The following is a 21,206-nucleotide window of genomic DNA, read 5'->3' on the forward strand; positions in this document are numbered from 1 at the left end:
TCTCGCGAGAGCAGTAGAGGGCGGAAGCGCAGTAGGTACAGGATGCGGTTCCTGGTTGTGTTGCTCTTGGTGAGTGTCGCAGGGGCGGATATGCTCACCCCTACCAATTCCGTGGTCACCCCCGATGCAGGAAGAAGCTCCAACCTGCCCTCCACGACCCCGCTACCTCAGGCAAATACTAAGTCAGAAGTTTCTGCGTTTTCCGCCAAAGGAAGCCCTGCCAAGCCTGCGGAGTCAGAGCCGCCGCCAGCGGAAAACCCCGCCAAGTCTACGGAGCGTGAACAGCATCCCGCGGGAGACTCCCCCAAGCCTGCGGGACCCGGGAAACCTCCCGCGGGAGACTCCCCCAAACCTGCGGGACTCGGGCAGCCCCCCGCGGGAGACTCCCCCAAACCTGCGGGACTCGGGCAGCCCCCCGCGGGAGACTCCCCCAAACCTGCGGGACTCGGGCAGCCCCCCGCGGGAGACTCCCCCAAACCTGCGGGACTCGGGCAGCCCCCCGCGGGAGACTCCCCCAAGCCGGCGGCACCCGGGCAGCCCTCCGCGGGAGACTCCCCCAAGCCGGCGGCACCCGAGCAGCCCTCCGCGGGAGACTCCCCCAAGCCGGCGGCACCCGGGCAGCCCCCCGCGGGAGACTCCCCCAAGCCTGTGGGACCCGAGCAGCCTCTTGAGAAAGAAAACTCTGCCAAGCCTGCCGGACCCGGACAACCTCCCGCTAATCCTGAGGGGCCCGGTCAATCTTCCACCAAAGACTCTGCCAAGCCTGCGGGGACAGGGCAGCAGTCCACAAAAGACCAGTCCAACAAGCCCATCTCCAAACCCTCCTCTGGTAATGCGACCCCCAAGACCGACAAGATCCAGCTGGATGGAGGAGAGACGTCTCCGCATACTACGAAAACTGAATCTGGGGAGAAACTGACAGTGGAGGTAGAAGATAAGTCTGCAGAGCCTACTGAGGATGTAGAACCAAAGGAGGATGAAGAAGGTGATACAGAGCTTGAAGAAGGCTCGCTGCCCAAAGAAGAGAAAGAAAAGGTGTCTGGCCCTGTCTCCAGTGAGAACCGTAAAGGGACACTTTTGGATTCTATGAGTAGTGAGAAGGATGACGTTTATAAGGATAATTCTGGGAGTGCCAGCGCAGAGAGCAGCCATTTCTTTGCATATCTGGTGACCGCAGCCATTCTTGTGGCTGTCCTCTATATTGCCTATCATAACAAGCGGAAGGTAAGTCAAACATTGTCTTAGGGAGGGGAATGGAATTTACTCCACCCTAAAAGTTCGGTGCATGGACAGGTACCCATTACTCATCTGCCTGTGAGCAGTGGGGATTTTAAGACCAAATTCCGTTTTTCCTCAGACCCTGCTAGGTGCTCTTTGCTCTTGTTTTGTAAGTCACGTGTTTTCATCCTGTGACCTGTTTGTTCTCAGAGCTGTTGCGGTAAGGTGCCAAGGTAGGACATAATTATGACAACCTAAAGTGGAATCTCTTCTCATAACCTTGCACTTTGATCCTTCACAGCCTAAATACTTGACAGATTGAGGTGTACCCTTTTACCATGCTTGAGACAGTATATCATTTCTAGCTTCTTCCATCTGAGGTGGCAAAAAGAAAACTTTGTTACATAATCTCAGAATCAAGGGCAAATAGCCCAGTGACCCTCTTCTGCAATTGATGATAGTTAGAAGCCCATAAATTGTACAGATAATATGTGTTTTCTTTAGCAGCATTTGGCATGACATACTATCCATGTCCTTTAAGCAACCACTCTAATGACAAAACGATTGCATCTCCTGTTGAACCTTGAGAATTTAGAAGATAGTTTCCATAGCCTGGTTAAAGTTGAACAGTTAACGGTGGCTATCAGGTCTGTTGCTATAAAGAATGAGCATAATTGTGTGCTTCTTATTCTACATCCAAGTGTTCACAATGAGAGTATAAAGAATGAAGGTGGCTTGTGTCTTTAATCCTAGCTACTTGGGAGGTTGAGATTGGGAGGTTTACAAGTTCTTTTAGTGGTGTTAGGGATTGAAACCAGGGCTTTGCACAAACTCGGCAAGTCCTCCACCACTGAGCTACATTGCTAGTCTGGAAGAGTGCTTGCCTACCATGCTTATGACCCTAGGTTTGATCCCCAGCACAGTCAATCAATCATTTGATAAATGTTATAATTTAAATAGCCCTCGTTGTGGGTATCCTCTTTTCTGTAGCTAGGGTCATAAACAAATGTAGTAGTAGGTGACTGCCTCTGGTTGAGATTGAAATATGTTATTACGGAGCCACCTGTTAATTGTTTTCTTTTTCCTTTCCCCAGATTATTGCTTTTGCCCTAGAAGGAAAAAGATCCAAAGTCACCCGGAGGCCAAAGGCCAGTGACTACCAACGTCTGAACCTAAAGGTAAGGAAGGAGGAGCCAGCTGTGTAGGAGGGTTGTGCAACCCACATGAAGCCAGTGAGTTTGCATTTGGCATGGCAGCAGCAGCCAATTCTGGGGATGATGCTATCATTGCCCTCACCCATACAGACCACAAACTAGAACCATCTACATGCTGTATACACAGCTGCAAAGAGCTACAAGATACCTTTTAGTATTTCTCTCCCTTAACAAATGAAGAAACAAGCTTGCCCAAAGACAGTGTGATTTTCTTCCTAAATTTCCACTTTAAGTTAGTGATAACATCAAGATTTTAGCAATTCCCTAAACACCCAATCCTAAGATTTTTGCGCTATACCAGTTCTTTGAAAACTTTAAAAAAAAATTATTAGCATATAGCCAGGCACCAGTAGCTTATATACATAACATACATTGTTGTTTATTTATGTGCCTATAATCCTAGCTACTTAGGAGGCAGAGATAAGTAGGATTGTGGTTCAAAGCTAGTCTGGGCAAATAGTTCTGAAGACCCTATCTCGAAAAACCCATCACGGAAAAGGACTGGTGGAGTAGCTTGAGGTGTAGGCCCTGCATTCAAGCCCAAGTACCAAAAAAAAAAAAAAAAAGCATATAATAGTTGTACGGGGGATACATTGTTATGTTTATTTATGTGCTTAATATATATTAGTTAGATTTACCCCCTCCATCTTTCTTCCCCTTCCCCCCTCCCTCTTCTTTGCAGACTTTTAATAGGCATAAGAATCACCCTAGTAACTGATAAAAAACAAAAGCTGATTCACTAGGTATGGGGTGGAGCCTATGCATCTTCATTTGTAGGAAGTTCTTAGGGGACACCAAGTGGTGGCAAAGCACCAGACTATACTCCCTGAAAACAAATGAGCCCAGAAGCACAGAGGCTTCCAACTCCCCAGATCAGCCCCACATTCATCACTGTGGGCAGGACCTCCTGAACGCAGCCAGTTTGTCTCTGCCAGAGAGAAAAGCTATCCTTTGATCCCACAGCAACAGGTGCTGAACGGAGCTGAGCAAGGTTCTCCCCAAAGGTAACTTGTCTAAGCAGGAAGTGTGTACTCACACTGGGTTGTTGCCAGCATGTGCCCTTCTGTCCTGTTCTGTGTCACAATAGGAAGGGCACTGGCAAAGAATAGTAGTGGTCTAGGTGTGAATTGTCCCAGACTTCCTGTAGGGAATACAATTCATAGATATAACTCACACCAGCTATAGAATAAGCCACTCAGCTCAGAATATCTTTGCCTGATAGCTCAGCTGCACAGTTAGCTCTAGCCTACTACTTTCCTGTCAACTTTAAGGATTTTTCCTCCTTCATTATAATACACATATAACCAATTCAAAACCATACAGAAAGATTAAATCAGAAGCCAGGATCTCGTATACCTTCCATGGAGGGTTTATCTTTCTAGTATATATTTTTATTTCAAGCTGACTTTAAGACTCATTAATGTGAGTGATTTTGTGTGCTTTATTTATTTATTTATTTATTTATTTATTTATTTATTTATTTAGATCAGTACTGGGCTTTGAATTCAGGGCCTTACATTTACTAGGCAGGGATTTACCACTTGAGCTATGTTACCTGCCCCATGTGCTTTTATTTTTATTAATTGCTGTTTTCCTCAAAATCATAACAGTATGATATATTCCTCTGCAAAACAATGAATGTTACCATTAGACTGTGTCACTTTCGTTTCAGCTTTGACTTTTTTTTGCCTTCGAGAACCTGTCCTCCCTGCTGATTTGTTTCCAAATCAAGAGAAATGAAGAGAAAAGAACTGTGACCTCCTCTGGGGTTTGGTGGCAAGCGTGGGCTGGCGGAGGCCGGGGATTTCTTTGGGTTTTGCACCTGCACTTTGGTGACATTGTACTCCAGTGATATTGTACTTTTGTGTTCCCTCCATCCATTCTTTCTTCCGCTGAGTGTGAGTGGAGAGAGCCTGTAGAAACACGGCTGTGACCAAAGGGAGACCCCAGCCCTGGACAGCTACATTGCTGACCACCCTCCCTTGTCTTTGGTTCTTTAGTAAAGTTAGCCCTTGACTATGACATTGCACTATTTATCTTTGCAGAAGTAGGGGGAAATTCTGCAAGTAGAAGTACTTTTCTATTAAGGCCTCTTTGGAGGGAATGTACCCTACAAAAGATGTTGAGAATGGTGAAATGCTGATGGGCAGAGGAATACTTTGAACATAGAATTCTCTTCAAAGACTTTAGCAGCAAACCAAAACAGCAGTTAAAAAGTGCTTTATTGCCTGCAAATCTAACCCATGTAGCATAAGTTCTCCATATTTTTCTGATACTTTGTTTCACTTGAGAAAAAAATGAATCAGCTTGTGTTTGCTTGTACTAGCACAAAACTGAACCAGAGGTTTGGGGAAGTAAAGCCACTGTCTCCATCAGATTTTTTTATAAATATGATTATGATTATTCTAACAGTGTGTTCTTTGCTACAATTATACTGAATAGGAACTTCTTGAAAAAGAGCAAGTTCGTGTTTCGTGCCATAAAACACATCGGAGCATTTTGGTCTACATTTCTTTCAAAGAGCTTTTATGAAACAGGTTCCCCACAAACTATTTTACCTTTGTTGCCTAAAATAGATTTATATTTAGAAACTAATTTCACTCTGCACATTTTACCTTAATCTGGTTAATGGTCCTCTCTTCTAAGATGCCAAGGGTATGCTTAAGAATTCTCTTTCCATCCCATGTCAGGGGTAGTACTCCTGGGATAACTGAGAGTAGTGTCTTAGATCACACAGTTGCATGAAGTTTTATTTCAGTCTTTTCAGTAATGCCTGAACTAATCTCAGGGACATGGAGAGATGTGGGAAGAGGGAGGTAAGATGAATTCTGTACTGTCCAAGAAGTCAGTCTGAAGAGACCATCCTCATCTTGGCAGACACACACTTTATGGAGATAAGGAAAGAGCATGTACTCTTCTTGGCATCATTCTGCCTGCTGTGCACAAGTCTTTTAATTTAGTGAAAGTAATAGCAAAGTTTATTAAGAATAGTTTATTAGAATAGAAAGGCACTTTCTGAGGTGAAAGTAGGTTGTCTCTGAGAGGTAGAGAACAACCTGTGCACAAGTCTTATATTACTTCTAACTTGAGGAATCTTCACAGACCCCTCCAACATTCCCTAGGACAAGTCATTTCTATTTCCCCCCTCTAGTGTTTTCTGTTTGCCTGTTTACACTAGCACCTTCCCTCCAGCTTTCATGTCCATTCATACCCATTCCATTTATCATTCCACTGTTCTGCTGCTCTAGTAAGTTTCTTGCTTCCATTACCTTGTCATTCATTCTTAGTTGACTTTTACAAACTCACTTTGGCCCCTGTCTTTCTATGTGTTACCAAAGGTTATTCACTTACCAGGTTATTCACTAATGGCTCATTCTCAATGCTTAGTCTTATACTTGATAGAATTGGACATTGTTGACCACGCATATTGACATTCCCCCTTTGCCTTACCCTGTGCTGGAAGGGAAGACGACCCTCAGAACCAGATCTCCTGTCTCAAAAATTCATTCTTCATCTTGCATGCAACTCCAGTCTTTATCTATCTTTATCCAGTCCTGCTATATGTGAAGTAGTTATTGCTGTCACTAAGTCTGAATTTCTGTTCATCAAGCTGCCCTTCTCATCATCTGAACTCCACACTGCAAGCTTCTATCATTTTTCTCATCACAAAAGTCCTGTCCAATTAAAGTCTCCAGCTACAATCTTTCCATTTTCCTTACTTTCCCTTGCCCACACCCCACCCATTTCACTTCTCTGATTAACTTTTTATTTGCAGGAGCCACCTTAATTGAGTCACCAGAGCTCAGCTACTCTGATAACTCTTAATAGTGCCACTCACTCATTTTGGAGCTTTTAGCAGAACAGAGCATTCAGTATCTGGTGTTGCTCTGGTCTCCCCAAGAAAACAAGCTCTGAGACAGCTCTTGGCATTGTTCTATCTGCCTAGCATAGTGATACTTCTTATGGACTTCAGGAGTTGTTACTTCTTGCAGAGGTTCTCTTTTTTCATGACATTTGGATGTGACTTAAATGAGAGCTTTTCATAACTCTTTTCTGGCTACTGATTGCTATGATCTTATTATATAGGTTGGCTTTGGCTTTTAAAGAGGAAAGCAGGAAGAAAGTGGACACTTAAGTATTGTCATGGAGCCCACCTACTCAATCATTTGAGCCTCTAAAAAGTGTCATTTCTTATGCTGAAAAAGTACAAGAGAATTTTAGTTTTACTTTAGAAGTTGCACTAGAAGGAACTATCTCCCACCAAAAGAACACTTATTTTTTCAGGATAGTTGTCATTTTCAAAAATACTTAAAAACATGTTTACCTAGAGATTGTGTGGGTGAGCATGAGCTGGCTTGAGCTGGGGTGGAAGTGGGGTTGTGTGAAGCACATGGAGCTGGGTTCTTTTTCTGCACCAGCTTTAGGTTAGACAGTGATTTGTTAAGAAGAATCTGCTTGAGTCATGGATGTTAATAGAGGAACTTGTTTTCCTGCTATGGATTACTGTTTATTGTTATTGTTTATGGTCCACCTCTGGACTCTGAGGGAATTGAAAGTCAGTCCATCCAGAAAGGCCAAGGCAACTTGGAAATACCTGACAAAAGCTATATATACTGATATGTTTGATAAAACATTTTGTGATAGAACTCTTATACCTCCAAAATTCCCTTGATGGTAATACTCATTTTCTTTTCCAGTCCTTTTTTTTTTTCTCCAGTCCTTGTTTTCACAGGGTAACTTGAAACATGCTGGATGTGTGATGAAAGCTGGAGCACTTTACTTAGTTTCTGAAACATCTGAGCTTAGGAGAGTGTTTTAGACACCAGAACCTGTGCTTCTGCCAGGCTGTTTCCTGAAAATCCTTGCTAGGAAGGTTGAGTTTGGCATGGCCATGCTTGAGTAAGAATGCTGGGGATTTTGAGGTTTAATTCACCTGTACACCCAAAGCCAACAGTGACTCTGAATTCACTTAGTCCTATGAATCAGATGTGAATTTCCTTAATATTCCAACCTACAAACTCCTGTAAAGGGTTTGGGTCTGAGCTGTGTAAGTGTTGCAAACTGCTAACAAAGGCAGCCCCCTCACACTGATAGGTATTCTTTTAATTCACAAGACTATCATGTTAAGTAAATGATTGTTAAAACTGTTTGTCCAAGTAGTAGATTGCCACTATTTAGCAATTTTTGTATTTTCAGCTTTTTGTAACTTAACTATAATTACTTTATTTTTTTAAAGCATGTTGTGGTCTAATGATAGGCATTTCTCAATATAAAATGCTTTGCTGAGCTTCTGTAAATGCCGTCTCAATGTAGTTTTGTGTCACTGAACAGAAACCAAAATAAATTTGAAATATCAAAGCAGTGAAACCATTAAATTTATTTACAGGGACTAAAATAAGGCCCTTGGTATTTCAGTTTAACAAAGTGAAAGGTAATTTTTTTTTAAGCTGTAGCCTTTACTATTCCCCTACCTATCCATCCTTCACACAGGCTGCTCATCCCTAATCTGAAATGCTCTAAAATTACAGCTTTTTTGAGTGCCACCATGACCTCATATGACAGGTCACAATCAAAATACACAAAATTATTTAGAATATTTTATAAAATTATTCTCAGTCTAAGTATATATATATAAGCTGTATAGAAAACATCAATGAATTTTGTATTTAGACCTAAGTCCCATCTCCAGGATCTCATATGTATGCAAATATTCCAAAAATTGAAACAATTCAGGTTTCAAGCATTTCAGAAAACAAATACTCAGCTTTTTTGGGGGGTAGGGTGGAGAGGAGGTGGTACTGTGGTTTGAACTCAGAGCTTTGCACTTGCTAGGCAGGCAGTCTACCATTCAGAGAACTCCAGCCCAAGGATACTCAACTTTTATATGCACCAGCAAACTACAAATGCTGTTTCTGGGCTTTGTACGCAGTCGTGGCTCTCCATTCCCTCCTCCACCCCTCCCTAGCAGGTTGGTCATGGTCTTGTCTGGGTTGCAGGGCTCTTGTGGGAAATTGTTGCCTCAGTGATGTCCTCCTCTGTATCCCTAACCTGGAATGATCCTTGAGCCTTCTTCAGTCCCAGTGAAAACTTACCAGTCTCCCTTCCTGAATATTTTAGAGAACAAGGCTTGAGGCTTAGCTACGAGGCTCCCTGAGGGTATCTTGGCACTGGCACTTTGAGAATTAGTTGCCACCCAATCATAAGATATGCCTAGGGCTTGGTTGCATATGAATTGGGTATTGTCTTTTTTTTTTTTTTTTTTTTTGGTACTGGGGTTTGAACTCAGGGCCTACACCTTAAGCCACTCCACCAGCCCTTTTTTTTGTGATGGGTTTTTTTTGAGATAGATAGGGTCTCACAAACTGATTACAGGCATGAGCCACCAACACCCAGTGTCTTCTAACATACAGCTTACTAACAGGTCTTGTCATTAGTCCTAACCTCTAGAACCACACTGAGCTGTCACAGGCATTTTCTGCCCTCCAAAAGGGCCATTGGACCCAGAAAAAAATAGGACCTGGAACCCTCTGAGCCTAAGGAACAACAACCAAAACCATCCCCAAGTTTTGATGAAAAACCTCTCTCTCCTTAGTCACCCTGTCTCTTGACAGTGCAGAACTCCAGCACAGCACTAAGAGTGAGTGAGAGGGAAAGCCTCAGATCAAGACTGGACCAACCTGCTTCTGCTGGTCACCACCTTCAGGGATTCTGTGCATCTGAACCTTAGACTATTCAGCTTGATTGTTCAGAGTTGGGAGGTATGGGAAACGGACGTGGAACACTGCTTAACATGAGCCATTAAGGCTAATGCATATCAGCACCTAGACTAGGCCTTTAGTAGGAACAGTACATAAAAGGAGAGCTCCAGCCGAACAACTACGATTTATGGTAGGCCTGTGTTCAAAAATAAGAAAGTGCTTTATACATGCAAGGAATTAATGCAGAAATATATTATGAGTAAGTCAGGGGAGGTGTAATTCCTCTTTACTCATCCCTGACTAAACTACATCATCTTCTTCTGTGCCTTGACCCTTGAGCCAAGGTCCTTAAGGTCTGAGTACAAGTTCCGCTTCAAGATGGCACTGCTGCACAGCAGGGCCCCGTGCACGGCCCCCATTAGCCCACAGGTGAAGATATCCTGGCCTAGGAGAAAAGAGCAGAGGCCTATGAGGATCCACCCACATGGAGAGGGAAGGGCAAGGGCACTTGTATTCATTTCCCCATGCTGGGGCCACCCGGAAATGGCCAGATCAGGACCAGGGCCACAGCCTGCCAAGGCAGCCCAGCTCCAGGTATGAGAGCTGCAGAGGACAGCATGGTATGAGGACAGAAACAGAAACTTTGGGTGCCAGGGGAGACCAAGGTCTCAGATCCTGGCAAAGTGGGTCAACGTACCTGTCAGGTAGAGATTGGGGATGGGGCTTTGGGTCCTTATGGAGGCTATCACATGAGGATGCAGGCGACCTAGGTCATGGTCAGCCCCATAGGGGGCACCTCGGGGAGCAGCCAGGAAGAACTGGTTGGTCAGCGGGGATCCTCCAGTCACACTCTCCACCTGAAGAGGCAGAAAAAAAGGCAGGAAAACGATGGGTATGGGAACTGTGAGAGCCTTGTCTCTTCTCCATGAATGACCAACTGCCTGGATGGGCATCCTGTCCTTCCCTGGGGCTCAGCTACCTTGGGCTTTACTTCCTGTCCAAGGGAAGGACACTAAGAGGTCTGTCATAACTACTGCTGCTGCTGCATATGCTATCCCTACCTTCCCCTCCAGATGTGGGAACAGTTTCATGACCACCGACATAGAGGCTTCAATGAAGGTGTTTTTGACCTTCTCATAGTCAGTACCCCGCTTTCCCTGCGGCTCCTCCTGCCACTCCTCAAACCACTCAAAGGCGGTGGGCACCAGCAAGATCATTGTGGACCTGTCTGGGGATACAGAGCAGGGGTTAGTGCTGCCTGGCCCTATCCTGACCCAACTCCCAGACCACCACTGTGAGCTGCTGACTCCTTAAGTTTCACCTGGGAATCGGTCCTCCCAAGTTGGGTCCTTAGCTGATGGGAAAGCAATGAAGAGAAGAGGGATGTGTTCTGGAGCCTTTTCCTTAGTCTGGGAGATGTACTTCTCCATCCTGTGGGTTAAGAAAAGTGTAGCTGCTAATGCCCAGGTCTTTTTCCTTAAGGTCACTAGCACCACCCCAAGGACAGTTCATCGCCAGGGACTCCCCAGGGGTAAAACTGAAGCACAGCTTGATATGAAAAAACCCTGAGTCCATCAAAAATTACCCACCTCTTCCCATGCCATATCCTACTGCTTATTCTGTGCCAAGGGTGGAAGCAGGGGCTCTGTGGGTTGAAGGCCCATGCCAAACCCTCTCCTCCACACAGCACCTTCTACTGCCCGCCCCCCCACCCCCCACCATTCCTTACGCTTTGTCCATGTTGATGTCAAAATAAACATAGTAGTTGGTGGACTGCAGACCCAAATCCTTCTTGCTGCCTCTCAGGCAGATAAAAATCGAGAACATGCTCAAGCCAGGCCGTACCATCTGCAGCTGCTGCTTCACACCTGCAAGTGGAGTTGATTGAGGACTGTGGGAACTGTGGCCAGAGATAGCTACTCCCTATCCTGACAGCCTGAGGAAGCCCACTCATTTGATCTGCAGCCTGATCCTCAGTTGCCAGCTGGGATAGGGTCCACACCATTTTTACACCTATTTCTACATGAACTTGGCAGGAGCCTGCCTGCTCTTCTATCTCCTCCAGGCTATGTAAGACATAAATTGAGATTCCTGTCCTTCCATCCCTATCCACCTCTGCTCTGGGCACCTTTACGCACAGGTGCTGACTGCCTACTAGCTCATGGCCCCTGCAGGACAGTCAGGCTAACTGCCCCAATCCTCTCTGTAATGTCTTTTAAGTTAGGAGCTGGAGGGAAGAACAGCACCATGGAGGAAGACAAAGGCCCCTGTGTGGACCACCTAAGCCTCTGGGCTTCCCCCACCTCTCAGTAGATGATTCCAGATGAGTTTTCTAGAAAATGTACCCAGAAATTCTTACTTTTTCCCATTCCCAGCACTTGCTTGAGGGATGACTCATTCAGCCACTGGCTGCTATGCTTCATTCATTTAACAAATACTGGTTGATGTCCTAAAATGTGCAGCTCCTGCATGTGCAGGCCCAGGGCACATAAGGAGTCAGACCTGATGCCTGTCTCCTGCAGCAGACACTTTGCTAAAAGAAGTTGGCAATCCTGATGGAAGCTACAGAGCACCAAGAACTATGGATAGGGTGACCATGAAATCTATCATCTTAAACAGGCCACTTCTGTAACAATTACAGCGGGAAAACAGGCTATGACAGGGAACGTGGCTTTTCATGGCTGCAGTAAAGAGCAGGGGATGGCCCTGCCTCATGCATACTGTGCTGAAGCTGCAGGGGATCTCATTACTGGGTCCTGTAAACAGTGGGGTATGGGTAGACGTGGAGAGAAAGCCTGGTTCTTCAGAGACCCCTCAGAAAAACAACCATCCTCCTGCCCCTCCCTTCTCTCCCCAACTAGAAGGAAGGGACCAAGAAACAATTCTCTCCTCTCCAAGCCAGTCCCTATTGCTCCTCAGCCTGGGCAATGTATGTAAGCATGTAAGGGTCCCCATTCACAGAGGTACCCTGGCTGCCTGGTCAGCCCAGCTCCACTCCCAATCCAGCTGACCTTGCCTGTTCCAGAAGCCACCAGGCATCTGATTCCCATCTGAGAGGTAGATCGAACTATGAGAATCCTCACCCCGAAACAGCTGGGAATGAAGAAGTCCTAACATACTGGGGTCTCTGTGGTAGGGGCTGGCAGCAGTAGATTGTTTCCAGGGTTAAGATACATAAGAGTGGTGAGAACTAACGGGACTAGAAAGGAGGACAGGCAGAACAGGTAACTTTCACAGGCCTGCTTAAAGAAAAAGCAGGCCTGGGTTGGACATGGTCCTGTCAGAAGGTAGTATCAGCACTCAGAGGTCCTGGGAGACAGAAAGAAAGAACCAGAAGCAAAGTCATCTATCCAGTCATGTTAGGCCCCATTGTCCTACCACTGGGCAATCTCTGCCTCACCTCACTTGGTGTACTCTACCTGACAGTAGGCCTCATCTGGCAGCACTGAGGAAGAGGCTTGCTTGCCAGCATGATGTTATTGGGAGGAAATGGAACTTATAAAAAACATGGGGCTAGGTGGGAAGAAGTTTGGTCACTTAAGGCCCTTGAGGAAGACACTGGGGCCCAGCCCCTTCCTCTCTTTGCTTCTCCGCTACCATGAGGTGAACAGGCCTTTTCTACTCCTGCCATGATATACTGTGCTATCACAGGCCCAAAGCAACAGAGCCAAGTGATCATGGACTGAAATCTTTACAGCCATGAGTGAAAATTAGCTTTTTCCTCTTTTTAAGTTGATTACCTCATATTTTGTCACAGTAATGGAAAGCAGACCATCCTATAACTTCAGAGGCAATTGTAACTGCCACCTCACTCTCTCCCCCATGAGGGAACCCAGAACCTCAATTCTGTTTGTTTGTTTTTTATTTTGAGACAGGGTCTCACTAAGTTGCCCAGGTTGGCCTTGAACTGTTGATCCTCCTGCCTCAGCCTCCCAAGCAGCTGGGATTACAGGTGTGCACCATGATATCTAGCAGGACCTTACTTTCCTACAAACCTGCTCTGTGGGTCACCTTTCTCAGCTCCTCAGGGAGCAGCCCACAGCACCTACTTTCTGGGGTGGCCAGCTCCCTCCCCACTGCTTTCCAGGCACCACAAAGGCCACAGCTTAAATGTGAGCCACATCACAAGCTGCTCCATCCTTTCCTCCACCTGCCCCAGTGAGAGGCCTTTATCTGAACCACTGTCTTTCCTCCTCAGTTACTGGTCTGCTTCTGGCCAACAGCCTCCTTTTCTCAGATCATACCAGTAGTTTCAAATCACATAATATTCTGAAGTAACTTCCAAGCTAACTTGGCTCAGTTATGTTCCCTATAGGCTTTCCTGCCCTTTTAATGAGCCTTTTCTATGGAAGCCCCATACTTCTTAGCCCAAAATACCAAGAGCCCAAACTTTGAATCTGACAGACCAGGGTCCTCATAGCTTTGCCACTTTCAGTGGGGTGGCCATGGGAAATTAAACTCAGTTTCCCCAAACATAAATGTTAGGCTAGTGACATTACAGACCAGAGTTCTCACCTTTTCTGCTTAAGGACAATCAGAGCAGTAGCCATGAAAGAAGGAAGCATTCACCCTGTCTGAACAGGTCACCTCAAGAGAGGAGATGCCAAGAGCTTGGAAAACCAGTCTTTTACCTGGAAGACAACGGGCACTCTCTGGCAGTAAGTGCTCATAAGTATTGAACAGTCCTGCATTGGAGATCACGATGGGGCAATAGATGTTCACCAGCTCTTGTCCCTTCTTCACACTGACACCTGCAGGCACAAAAAACTTGGCTGAGATTCCATGAATTCCAAGAAAAGAAGGACACTTATCTTTTCCAGATCTCTCCTAGCTTATGCTAGGAGAGTCCAGCTTGCCAAGGGCCAGGCAGGCCCCATATACACTGTAAAGTCTGGGACATATCCTCGGGCACTCAGTCTACACCACAATTGCTTCTAGGCTTACTTTGCTCTCTCCACCCACCCACATGGACTCTCACTCAAAGTGTGATGCCCTTCCCATGGAATCCCAGGTGTTCTCATGCTGCTGCTAGAGTTCAATGTCCAAAATGTTCAACTTCTGTAAGGAAACTCATTTCTCTGATCTGGTGTAGTCATCTATGTGTCCAGCCTCATCTCTGGCCACTGTCATGAAGTTATTAGGTAGGACCACATCAAACAGCTAGCTATTCAACCATTCTTTGATATTTTATAAACATGGCAGTTTCACCTAGCCAGGCACCAGTAGCTCACATCTGTAATCCTAGTTACTTGGGAGGCTGAGATAAGGAGGATCATGGTTCAAGACCAGCCTGAGCAAATAGTTCACCAGACCCCACCCCCAAAATAACCAGAACAGAATGGACTGGAGGTATGGCTCAAGCAGTAGAGCTCTTGCTTTGCAAGCGAGAAGCCCTGAGTTCAAACCCCAGTCCCCCCACCCCTGCCTAAAACAAAAAACAATAGCAGTTTCAACCTCCTATTTTCAGATGCCTCAAAGTATTCAGTAACCTTTCAGCACAGGCTATTCCCCATTCCTGGAATAACTTCCTCCAATCCCACCTATTTGCAGGCTGCTTCTTTACCCTTTATGCCTTGGCTGAAACCCCTCCATTCCTGTGAGGTTCTCCCTGTTTCACCATTCTCTGTTATCTCTGTCCTTTGAATAAGCTACTCCATGGCCCTTCAACTTCTTTCTTATGAGACTAGAAACTTCTTGAGAGAGAGATTGGCACTTAATTTTCTTTTATTACCTAACATATATTCTGAAATAAATTTAATTGAACTGATAAACGCACCCTGCTTCATGGACCCCTTTCAGCTTGTTTGCAGGCAAAAAGAAAGCCTCACAATTGAACTGACAGCCCCCTCTCTTCTATCACCCTGCAACTTCTCAGTCCCTTCTACAAATGTATTCTCTGAGCTCATAGGTGGCCTTTTGTGGGTGTTTTTTGTATGTGTGCTGGGCTACTCTTTCACTACCTCCTCCTCCTTAAATGTTCCTTTGGCAAATTCCTGTTCACAGCCACCCTATTTTGGTCTCTACTTGGCCTCCTCCCTGAGGCTTTTTTTTTTTTTTTTTTTGGTAGAAGTGGGGTTTGAACTCAGGGCTTCATGCTTGCAAAGCAGGTGCTCTGCCACTTGAGCCACACCTCCAACCCATTTTGTTCTGGTTATTTTAGAAATGGGGGGTCTCTTGAACTATTTACCTGGGCTGGTCTTAAACCACAATCTTGATTTTCAGCCTCCCAAGTAGCTATAATTATTACAGGCATAAGCCACTGGTGACTGGCTCTTCTGAGGCTTCTTTAAGCACCCCTTATCTGGCTGGTTCTGCTCAATAGAGTCCTTTGCATGGCCCCTCTTCAATGAGTTCACTGCAATGAAATTTGAGACTGTCTGCAAGTTAACAGCACCAACCTAAGCCAGGATAAGGAGATTCAAGGCCCCATTCTGCATTACACATGGAGAGCAGAGTGCACTCCTGACCTCCAGACTGCCCTACAGAATGCCTCTGTGATTTGCTAAGAACTACAGACATGAAGAAGATACAGCCCGACTCTCCAGAAAGTGGTCACAGATTACTGAATACATGTTTTTATCTACTGAATAAGTGATTAATCACTATTCTTTGAGGATCATACAATCCTTTATCCTTCCTGCTTCCTTTTTATGTCCACACTAATCACTATCCCACAGCTCCAGCTCTGTAGTAGATTCTAACCTTTCATCCTATGTGAGGAATTCAGTTCATCTACACCTTCTGCCTGCAGAGAGAACCCAGGTCTCTCTCACTGTACCCCAGGGACCCCACAACACAGTACAGGGTTCTCACCACAGGCTTTCCCAGCTGAGTCCAGCAGCACACTCTGCACAGTGGCCCTTGTGAGGACAGCACCCCCAGCCCGCTGAATCACAGGGATGGTATGGAAGGCAATCTCACTGGAACCCCCTCGAGGATAAAAGGCCCCTTTTAAGTAGTGATCAATCAGCAAAGCATGCATCGCAAAGGTGGTGTGGCTGGGAGTCACACCTACAGAAGAAAGGAGAGAAGGAAGGAAAGGTGAAGACAGGCAACCAGCACCTTTCAGGAAGAAACAGGGCTTCCTATGAAGAAACACACCTGAGTCCATCCCAGGATCCAAATGTTCCCAAGGTCCCCAGAGGAGCCGTCTCCATCCACGTGGGGTACCTTATAGATCCAGGGCCAGTGGGAATATACTCCCTAAAAACTGCCATGCTGACAAGACCAGGGAGTGGACGAAGGGAATTTCTATCAGGGAGTTCAGCAGGGGTCCAACTTCTCATCCATAAGCTCCAGAGGCCTGGAGTCTATTCTGCTTCATCTTAGTCAGCCAGGCAGGCTCAGGAAGAAGGACTAAGAGCCAGGACAGCAGCCCCTTGTCCTCCAGGGGCTGCCTAGAGCCTCCCATCAGTACGCACCATAAGTGGGGAAGATGTAGCTGAGTACTGCCTGGAGCTCAGGGGAGGCCCCCAGCTTCTGTAGGACCTCAGCCAGGCTCTGGGTGGATGCGTGGAGGAATGGAGAGAAACGAGTTAGCAGCGCACACTTGCTGAGGAACTGAGCCACTGGCAACGGGAGGACTTTCAACAGGACGAGATAAATGCTTCCGTTGGATACTGCCTGGGAAAGAAAATTAGCTGTGGGGAGCAGCTCTCAGCTCTGGAGTTGTGGCAAGAGTCACCATTCCAACAGCCTGAATGGGCCTGTGGGCCCAGCAACACTCCTGGCTGAACTTGGCTGAATTTGGATTTAAAAACAAACTAAACTTTGAGTTTTCTCATCCTGCACACTCAGATTGAGTTTTTCTTCTCTCTTTTTCTGTTTCTCTCTCTCTCTTTCTCTCCCTCCCTCCTCTCTTTCTTTCTTTGCTTTCCCACCCTCCCTCCTTCTCTCCCTTCCTTCCTTTTTTTTTTCACTTTTAATTTCTGCTCCTTTTCAAAACTCCCAGTCTAGTCTCAAATGAAATAAAGAATAGGAATGTAAATGCATGGAAGTCAGCTGAGTCAGAGAGAGCAGCAGGCACCCTCCAGAACCCAAAAGGGTAGAAGTGAACTCCTGCGGGGGCTGAGTTCAGGACAGACAGGACTGTCCTTCCCTTCCTGACTCCCCATCCAGTTCCTCTCCACCAGTCACTCCACTAATGAAAAAGTCAGCCTTGTTGGGAATAAACTGGAGCTCCTGAGAATGTTGTGCATGTTACCTTAACCAGCTTCATGAATTTGTCAATGACAGCTTCTTCCTGGGGAAACTTGTCCTTCAGGCCTTTAATGTATGCTTTTGTCCCACTGTACATGGGGAACTCTTTTCGGCCATTGGGCCCTTCTAGTACCATTATGTCAAAAGGTGAGGCTGTGGCAGCCCAGTCCAACTGCCCTTCAGTGATCTGGTCCAAAATAAAACGGCCACTACTGCCCTCCTGCATACGCCCAATATAATGGATTCCTGTTGGGAGGAAGAAAGACAAGGTGGCATAAGGAAAAGGGGACTGAGCCCTCGAAAGGTGGACGAGGAAATAACATGAAGAGATTGTCCAGCTTGGCCGAGTCCATGAGGAGTTCAGTTCAGGGGAGACTGCCCCCCACTTCTGCAGAAAGCTACCAGAGTAGATACCACCAGGTCCTTGCCCAGTATGTATGGCTGTCAAATAAGGACAGTGGTGCTCAGAGAGAAGATGACCCCTCCAAAAACCAGAAATGCCCAATATCACCCCATAGTGGCTACTCCAAGCCTCCTGAAGACAGAGCCCTTCTCCAAAACCTTTTCTACAGTCTTACCTGTGTCAAACTCAAGGCCATTTTTTCCAAAGGTATGACAACAGCCCCCTGCCTTGGTATGTTGTTCCAGCACCAGGACTCTCTTGCCAGCTTTAGACAGAATCGCAGCTGCGGCCAGGCCCCCAATGCCACTGCCAATTACCACTGCATCCAGTTTCTCTGGCACTTGGCTGACTGAGAAAGCTGCAGCAGAGAGGAAGTGGAAAGTGGGCTTCCCAGACTGTGGCAGGAAAGTAGCAAAAATAGAGAAACCAAACAGGACTTCTCTAGCTCATCCAGAGCAAGAAACCTCTACAGCAGTTTAGCACGGAACTCTTTTTTTTTTTAATTGTTTTTACATTTGTTCCTATGTGTATACATTATTTGGGCCACCTCTCCCTCCCTACCCTCCCCCCCACCTCCCCACCCCTCTTCGCTTCCAGGCAGAACCTGTTCTGCCCTCTTCTCCAATTTTGTTGAAGAGAAAACAGGCGATAATAAGAAAGACATAGCGTTTTTGCTAGCTTGAGATAAAGATAGCTAGCTATACAGAGAGATTCCTAGCGTTGCTTCCATGCACATGTGTATTACAACCCACACTGGTTCATCTCTACCAGAGATGAACTTTCACTATTTTCTGCTCACCTTCCCATAGTAGCCTCTGCCAGCTTACTATATTTGCTCACCTACAGTAGGCACATCAGCCACAATCAAGTTTTAGGTTTCTTTCCCTTTCCCTATTCCTCCCATAGCATGGAGCTCTTCACTTAGACACCTCAAACATTTCACCTGGGAATACTCAGGACCAGCCAGGCAGCACAAACAGTGATATGGTTTGATCTTAACTGACTTAACTAAGGCCACTAATGTACCTGGGGTTTTTTCACTACTTTCAAAAAAAAAAAAGTAGGAACCAGAACTGGAGAGTGGCTCAAGTGGTAGCACCTGCCTAGCAAGCTCAAGGCCCTAAGTTCAAATCCCAGTACTGCCAAAAAAAAAAACCTAATGTAAAAAAAGTAGGAATAGCACTTGTATGTATTTTTGTTTAGCTTGTAAGCAAAGACTTATAGACAGGTGTAAAAAATAAATCCTCTTTTGCAACCCAGAATACATTATACTGTATGAGTTTTGATATATATAGGGAATATGGTGAAAAAAAATAGAAATCAGTGAACTACTACAGGAACAAAAACAGAAAGATGACAACAGTACAGGTGGAAAACCTAAATGCAGACATCTCTGAAAGAGAGCAAGGGAGAAAGAATACAAGAGGGCAGGAAGACAGCTCATTCTCAAGCTGAGTTTCTTTGGAAGATGCAGAGACTGTAGGTGGCCTTGGAGCAAGGGGTATTGTGTAGTGGCTCTTCCAGATCCTGATGTAGAGGACTGAGCAGGACAAAGCTATTCAGAGGCTACTGCTCTGAGAAATCACAGCACCCTCTCCTATTGAGGAAGTTTGGGGAGGGGACACCTTAACAAAGGACCAAACTGGGCAGCATATGGTACTGTTTGGGCTGTTCCAACACAAGACCTGTTCTTTAAAATGACTGTTCATTTTCCTTTTTGTTAGTACTGGGGTTTGCACTCAGGGTGCTGCTCTCGCTAGGCAGAAGCTCTACCATTTCAGCCAAGCCCCCAGCCCAAGATATGTTTTTTAAAAATCATTGTCCATGCTGGTGCTGGTGGCTCACACCTGTAATCCTAACTACCCAGGAGTCAGAGATCAGGAGGATCATGGTTCGAAGCCAGCCTGGGCAAATAGATCCACAAGACCCTATTTCGAAAGAAACCCACCACAAAAAAGGGCTGGTGGAGTGGCTCAAGGTGTAGGCCCTGAGTTCAAACCCCAGTACCTCAAAAAAAAAAAAAATCACTGCCCATATAGAGTGGCTCAACTGGTAGAGTGCCTGCCTAGCAAGCATGAGCCCCTGAGTTCAACCCCAATTCTGCAAATAAATAAAATAATAAAATCACTGCCCAAGAACTCAGATTTGGAATTTTTTCAAGATGCAAAAGGACTTGGCAAACCTTTTATTTTTCTAATGTTTAAGAGAGACCTATAATAAAAAATACATTGTATATCATAGCCCTGAATATACATAAGTATATAATATAAATACCTGAAACATAAGTTTCACAATATAATACTTAATGAAACTGTATGATGTACTCTTGATACTCTCTATTCTACAGCACTTAAAAATGGTAGTTGCAACCGGCTGATGTGATTTCCATAACCCACTAATAGACCATCCCTGATGGGTGGAGTGACTTGCCAAAGGCCAATGACTATGCAAGGAATCAGAGACAAAGCCCAAGCTAAAACTGATCTTGGAAATCCATACTATTACTCCTTCCACTCATTATCGTCTCTGAAATCAGGAAATATATTTTTTAAACTTTATTTTTGGTAGGATTGGGATATGAACTCAAGACTGTGCTTGCAAAGCAGGCATTTGACCGCTTGAGTCACCCTTCCAGTTCACTTTGCTCTGGAGATGAGGTCTTGTGAACTATTTCTCCAGATCTCAGCTTCCCAAGTAGCTAGGATTACAGGCATATATATTACACACATACTTTAAAAGTGACAAAGTACCTGGCTGACTAGAGAGGGCGCTGCGCTTTAGGCACCCTGTTGAATGGAAACTCAACGCTAAGAGTTAATACCACTTTTAACATGTCAAATCACCTGACTGGCAGAACACAATTTCCTATATAGATTGGAAGAGATATCCAGGAGGGTATATAAAAAGTTAAAAGCCAAATGGGAGAAAGGTCTGCTTCACCCTGTAAGCCTAAGTAAGGCGTTCCAACCGCGAGGGCCGGGAACCAAGTGGGGGAAAGGTCTATTTATTCCGTGATCACAACGAATGCCTGCGGGCAGGGCCGGAACTAGGTTATGCCAAGCCGCTGGCCTGCCAAGCAAGGTGCCCGCGCCCTTGGGGCAACTATTTTCCAAGCCTGCGGGAACAAAGACTCTCAGAATGGCGCAAACTAAAAACTGGGCGCCCCCGCGTGCAAGGAAGACCCAGCACTTTGACTTATGGGGCAACTGTCTTGCTCTGCAGGGACGGGAAGGCAAACTCGAGAGAAAGGCCTGGGGGCAGACCCGAAAACCCAGGGTTCCTCCTGCTAACCTTGTTTGAGAACCTTCTTCCTGGCCTCCTTGTTGGTCACCAGGGGCGCAGGTGGCCGCTTGACATCCCTGGCGAAGGGGTTCGGGGATCTTTCCGGGAAAAGCCACAGGTAAACTTTGCTGAGGACAGCCAACAGGAGCACGGACACCAGCAGCAGCATAAACCACATCGCGCCACTAGGGC

General features: G+C 45.9%; 2 protein-coding genes and 1 non-coding gene across 3 annotated transcripts; 2 read left to right on the forward strand and 1 right to left on the reverse strand.

Annotated features, from left to right (window-relative positions):
* On the forward strand, positions 1-7,793 carry Tgoln2 (trans-golgi network protein 2). The gene is made up of 3 exons (XM_020163362.2): positions 1-1,224; positions 2,313-2,396; positions 4,105-7,793. The coding sequence occupies exons 1-3, from the start codon at positions 43-45 to the stop codon at positions 4,108-4,110; spliced, it is 1,272 nt and encodes a 423-aa protein (XP_020018951.2). The 5' UTR covers positions 1-42; the 3' UTR covers positions 4,111-7,793.
* An 878-nt stretch (positions 7,794-8,671) lies between these two features.
* Positions 8,672-21,192, reverse strand: Retsat (retinol saturase). The gene is made up of 11 exons (XM_020163360.2): positions 21,024-21,192; positions 17,908-18,090; positions 17,334-17,575; positions 16,552-16,753; positions 15,944-16,141; positions 13,762-13,881; positions 10,860-10,998; positions 10,452-10,561; positions 10,192-10,358; positions 9,828-9,987; positions 8,672-9,575 (listed from the first exon to the last, which is right to left on the reverse strand). The coding sequence occupies exons 1-11, from the start codon at positions 21,190-21,192 to the stop codon at positions 9,436-9,438; spliced, it is 1,830 nt and encodes a 609-aa protein (XP_020018949.1). The 3' UTR covers positions 8,672-9,435.
* Positions 18,911-19,035, forward strand: LOC141415323 (small nucleolar RNA SNORA40). The gene has a single exon (XR_012440297.1). It is a non-coding gene; the product is annotated as a small nucleolar RNA SNORA40 (small nucleolar RNA).
* Positions 21,193-21,206: the final 14 nt, after the last annotated feature.

This window comes from Castor canadensis, chromosome 12 (assembly GCF_047511655.1).
Source record: "Castor canadensis chromosome 12, mCasCan1.hap1v2, whole genome shotgun sequence".
NCBI lineage: Eukaryota > Metazoa > Chordata > Mammalia > Rodentia > Castoridae > Castor > Castor canadensis.

Excerpts from the sequence above, each read along its gene's own strand:
- Tgoln2 (XM_020163362.2), top strand. The coding sequence starts at position 43 with ATGCGGTTCCTGGTTGTGTTGCTCTTGGTGAGTGTCGCAGGGGCGGAT. Across the intron at positions 1,225-2,312 it reads CCTATCATAACAAGCGGAAG|ATTATTGCTTTTGCCCTAGA; the intron begins GTAAGTCAAACA and ends TCCTTTCCCCAG.
- Retsat (XM_020163360.2), bottom strand. The coding sequence starts at position 21,192 with ATGTGGTTTATGCTGCTGCTGGTGTCCGTGCTCCTGTTGGCTGTCCTC. Across the intron at positions 17,576-17,907 it reads TGGCCTTGAGTTTGACACAG|GAATCCATTATATTGGGCGT; the intron begins GTAAGACTGTAG and ends TCCTCCCAACAG. Across the intron at positions 10,999-13,761 it reads GAGTGCCCGTTGTCTTCCAG|GTGTGAAGCAGCAGCTGCAG; the intron begins GTAAAAGACTGG and ends CTCCACTTGCAG.